This window comes from Cystoisospora suis, assembly GCF_002600585.1.
Source record: "Cystoisospora suis strain Wien I chromosome Unknown contig_4398, whole genome shotgun sequence".
NCBI classification, from domain to species: Eukaryota; Apicomplexa; class Conoidasida; order Eucoccidiorida; family Sarcocystidae; genus Cystoisospora; species Cystoisospora suis.
This window is the reverse complement of record NW_027157190.1, coordinates 6570-11232: the sequence shown is the minus strand read 5'-3', so window position 1 is coordinate 11232 and position 4663 is coordinate 6570. Positions and strand designations below refer to the sequence as shown.

The 4663-nt window shown below is 41.2% G+C and overlaps 1 protein-coding gene across 1 annotated transcript in view; it reads left to right on the top strand.

The window, feature by feature from the left end:
• The window catches only part of CSUI_008052 (uncharacterized protein), a gene marked incomplete at its 3' end in the record, with an annotated part of 11294 nt that extends 7091 nt beyond the window's left edge, over nucleotides 1-4203 (top strand). The window contains exons 5-7 of the mRNA XM_068068191.1: nucleotides 480-563; nucleotides 1237-1295; nucleotides 2890-4203. Coding sequence (XP_067919836.1) covers nucleotides 480-563; nucleotides 1237-1295; nucleotides 2890-4203 — 1457 coding nt within the window. The remainder of the gene's footprint in view (nucleotides 1-479; nucleotides 564-1236; nucleotides 1296-2889) is intronic.
• Between the last annotated feature and the right edge of the window lie 460 nt (nucleotides 4204-4663).

Genomic DNA, 4663 nt, shown 5'->3' with positions numbered 1-4663 from the left:
TCATTCTCTGGCTTATCTCTTCTGTCTTTCTTCTTCTTCTTTTCCTTTCTTTGTAATAGATCAAGAGAGGGATATAGAGACAGGTATAGATATGTATGTATGGGGGGTGCCTTGTCTTCTTTCTTCGTTAAATTTAGTTTTTTTCTTTTGCTTCTGTCGCTGTTGTGAGGGAAAACGAGAAGAAGTGGGGAGACAGACTTGATAGAGTGTAGATATACACAAAGAGATACATACATATGTATTTACATGTATGAGCGCTGTAATGTACAATCTACGATGGCGATGATAAGGCGTAGGGAGATGATGTGGAGTAGTTCAGCACGAGTAGTAGGCATGGGTAGATTAAAGATAGATAGATAGATTAATGAACCTCTCGGAATTTGTTTTCCTCTTTCCTTCTTTCTTTTTCTGTCTAGATCTCTTTCCTTTCTTGCATTCTTTCTTTCCTTCTTTCTCTTTTCTCTTCTGCTTTTCTTCAGCCTTGTTTGCACTGTTTGATCGTCGTAGTAGCTCGAAGCTTCACTTCGACGAGATGATGGAAGTCTTCTGCTTCATCTACAGAGGTAACACTAGGAACGACAAGAAAGGAAGAAAGAAAAGCCACTTTTTCATTTAGGCTCTTCTTCATGAATCTGTACTGAGAGCTCTCAAGTCGTCTCTCCTCTTCTTTTCACACGGGCGAATCATATGATGAGGCAAGGGGATGGATGCCTTCCATCTCCCATACAACTCGCACGCTCCGTTGCTCTTCCTATTATACACTTTCATATATACAGGACAGTTAGCGTAGTCGAAACGATCGGTATGTTTCATCTCTTCTATCTCTAGGGGCTTCTACGGGATATAGATTGTGCAGGGATGTGTGTGTATATGTATGAATATGTATGAATGAATGTGTATGTATTCGGATGAGCTCATTGTGTCTGAAGGATACGCTTCTCTTCTCGTTATGGTCGCTTGTACCTCTAGATATGCATATGTGTATATACACCGGTTAGCCTGATATATCTGGTGTATATACACCCCACATATGTATATACACATACACAAGTATAGATAGCTACACATAGATATATCAATATCGACTCGGAGACGTATGTGTCAAAGGCATTGGCACGGGGTGATCGGAGCTTTAGAAGGGAGATTCCTCCCAGTCCTCTATCTTTTCTAGCGGAGATGTGTTGAATGGATTTCTCTCTTTGTTTCTCTCGCGTTCCTTGCTTTTTGTGCATGCAGTTATGCTTACACCTTCTGTGGTGTGTCAGTTCAAACAGGCATGTCTTCATTTCTCGACGGTCAGTTCAAGAAGAGAAACACTTTGAAGAGAAGATCCCTAGGGACCAAACGATCGTGCAAAGCAGAGAAAGAAGAAACAAGAGAATGTCTCGATGCCTTCCCTCCGATTTGAGAGATGTAGTGGTAGTATGTTATCTCGTCTTCATTTTCAACCTTCTCACTTTCGTTTCCTTTTCGTTTCGATTAGCCAAGAGAACAAGATGTGTCTTTTGTATCCTTTCTCTCTCTCTTCTCTTTCTCTCTTCTCGAAAAGAGAACGTGGGTGATCAGAAGAAGAAGTGACCTTTTTGTGGATGTATCGTGGAGTCTTTCTTTCTCTTCTGTTCGAATCCTCTTCCAGACACACAGAGTTTAGGTGGGATAGAAATGCGGCTGCTCTTCTTCTTCTTCGTTTTCTCGATTCAAGTAGATAGACGATCGTTCTGTAGGGTGGGGGTGTTGCTAGTCAAATCACATCCCTTCTGTACCTCATTGTCTATTCTGCCTCCTAGCTCACATCTTCTGTATAGACAGTGCACGTGAGTAGACACATACTGTCTGCTCCCTCGTAAAATATCTTCTAGTGTATAGACACTTCCAGATGAAGGTAACTCACACACGTGAAAGAACACGTCCTCTTCTGTCATCTTCAAGAGGATGGAAAGGCACCAACAGCAGAGAGGGAGAGGGAGAGAGAGGGAGCTCAAGACAGAAAGAGTGAAGAGGATTGAGTGTGTCTATCCATTCGATATAGAAAGGTCTAGTATCTATCTCGATATAGGCAGATGGGCTATAGGTATATAGATGTCTTATTCACTCCCCCTCTCGCTTCTTCTTCTTCTATGTTGTCTTGATACTTGTCTATATGTTTCGTGTATCTATGTGCCTTTTAATGAAGTCACCTCTCGTCTCTCTACTATTGCTTACGTATCTATCTTCATATCTAAATTCTCTTGCATTTAAAGATCTTTTCTCTATGTATAGATGTCTATATATCTACAGAGAGGGAAAGGCGGATGCATTTGTGGTACATTGTATAGATGCCTACTTAAAGGATACTCGACCTCTCTTTTCACACTACACGCAGCATGTCTTGTGTATATCCAGAGAGAGGGAGAGATAGAAAGATACGCCTACTTCTCTCTCCATATATATAGATATATAAATCTGTGTATATGCAGAGGTACGTGGAATTTCTCGGGCAATAGAGCGCTTTTGTGAAAGTATGCCAAATGTCATGAGGAGATCGGGTATTTACTCCTACCTGTAGATCTCTCCATTTCTGCATACATGGAGTTGAGTATATTTAACATACTCTTTCCTCTGTATGATGACATGTCTATATCGTTAGTTTATGAAAATATCTCCTCTCTCTCTCTTGCCTTGTCCCATCAACCTCCTACTGGAAATCTCCACGACACTGTCTGGCGCTGATTGCTCTTCTCTCTTCTCTCCTTTCGATCTTCTCTTTCTTTCTTTCTTTCTCAATCTTTCTTTCTTTCTTTCTCACTCTTTCTTTCTTTCTTTCTCACTCTTTCTTTCTTTCTTTCTCACTCTTTCTTTCTTTCTCACTCTTTCTTTCTTTCTCTGTTTCTGTCTCTCCTTGTCCTGTAGATCGATGATCTAGCTCTTCATACCACCCAGCATCTCTTTAGTGGTCGTTACCAGACTCATCGAGAGAAGAATGCTGTAAGAGATCCCCAAGAAGAGAATGAACGCCACGACTTCTTCTCTTTAAGCAGAGAAACTTCTCGAAAGAACGCCGGGCGGAAGAGAAGCTCCCCTCAAAGCCGTCACAGTAATAATAGTATTAGTACTACTCCTACTACTACTACTACCACTAATCATAGTAGCTCCTCTTCATCTTACGCACCGCAGCTCTTTTCTTGCTTTGGAGGAGGGCGTCTTTCTAGATCGATAAATTTCAGATATTCACAGAGGAATTCCTGTTCTTCTTCTTCATCGTCTTCCTCTTCTCAGAGAAAGAAAGTGTACTGTCTGGATGGAGAAAACGAAGGGAGAGAAGATGAAGAGCAGGACTCTGGCGAAGAGACGTCCTCCTTCTATCATTCTAGCGGTCATTTGACAAGGCAACAAGAAGTGAATGATAAGAAGAACAAGAGTGAGAGGGAGATCGATCACGGGAGAAGAGCACAAGAAGAAGAAGAAGAAGGAAGAGGAGGAGGAGGTGTGGTGAGTGGAGCGACGGGCTATCGAATGATGGGGTATGACAGTCGTGACGGAGAGAATAGAACGACTATGGCCATACAGAGAGATAATCTTAGGAGTGATCTTGAGAGAAGTCCAAACGATATTCACAGTAACGGATATAAGAAGAATCTCAAGTCAGATTCGAAGGTCCAAGATGACTGTCTTCAAGAAGAAGAGTATTTCTTTTCTCCATCTTCTTCTTCTGGATTCAAGAAGAATGGATGTCAGAGGAGTTGTTCTCCTATCGGGGGATATGGACCGAATAGAAGTGAAGAGAAGAGTGAAGAAGAAGAAGGAGAAGAAGAAGAAGGTCTTTTTTCTAGCAAGAATGGATTACCTCCATGGTCGATTGTCATGAGAAGAACAGAAGCCACTCCCATAAGAAGAAGAAAAGGAAAAGGAAGAGGAACATCCGACAAATCTTCTCTCTCTCCTAGATGCTCCTCTTCCTCTTCTTCTTCTTCAAGTCAGTGTTCTTCTAACTATCGATCAGTAGAAGAGGGAGATAGGAAGAATAAAGAGGACCATACTCACTTCTTCTTCGAGACGAAAAGAAATGGAGAGAAAGGAGAAAGAAGTCGTATCGGGCGAGGAAGTGATGGTGAAGAAGAAGAGATAACAGAAGAAGAAGAAGAGGAAGAAGAAGATGATCCGTGGAAGCAAGCAATTAGAAGGAGAGATGAGTATATGACGTTTGATGACTTCAAGGCTATGTAAGAATCTTCAGAGATCTATGTATATGCATACACAAACGTACCTACATATTCATACATAGACATACATAACATAGATGTGTATCCATCTATATATAGATATATGTACGTATATTTATGCGTCTAGGTCTGACCATGGTAACGATGATATGTATAGAAAGAATATGAGAGAAGAGAAGAGAAGAAAATATATCTGGCGTGTCGCTTAGTGTTCTGTAATGAGGATTTTCTCTCTAATCTCTTCAGATCCTTTTCCTCTCCTTCTTCTTCAATATATCATGTGATCTCTTTTCTGTCCCACCTCTCGCTCTCTCTCTATGTACGCGCGTACGTACATATGCATGTATCTATATATGTATATACGTAGGTAGGCATGTATGTAAGCGAACAAGATTAGCGGTATCACCTGCCCTTTCTGACTACTGAGAGAAATGTGCACATAAGAGGAAGAAAAAGAAGAAGAC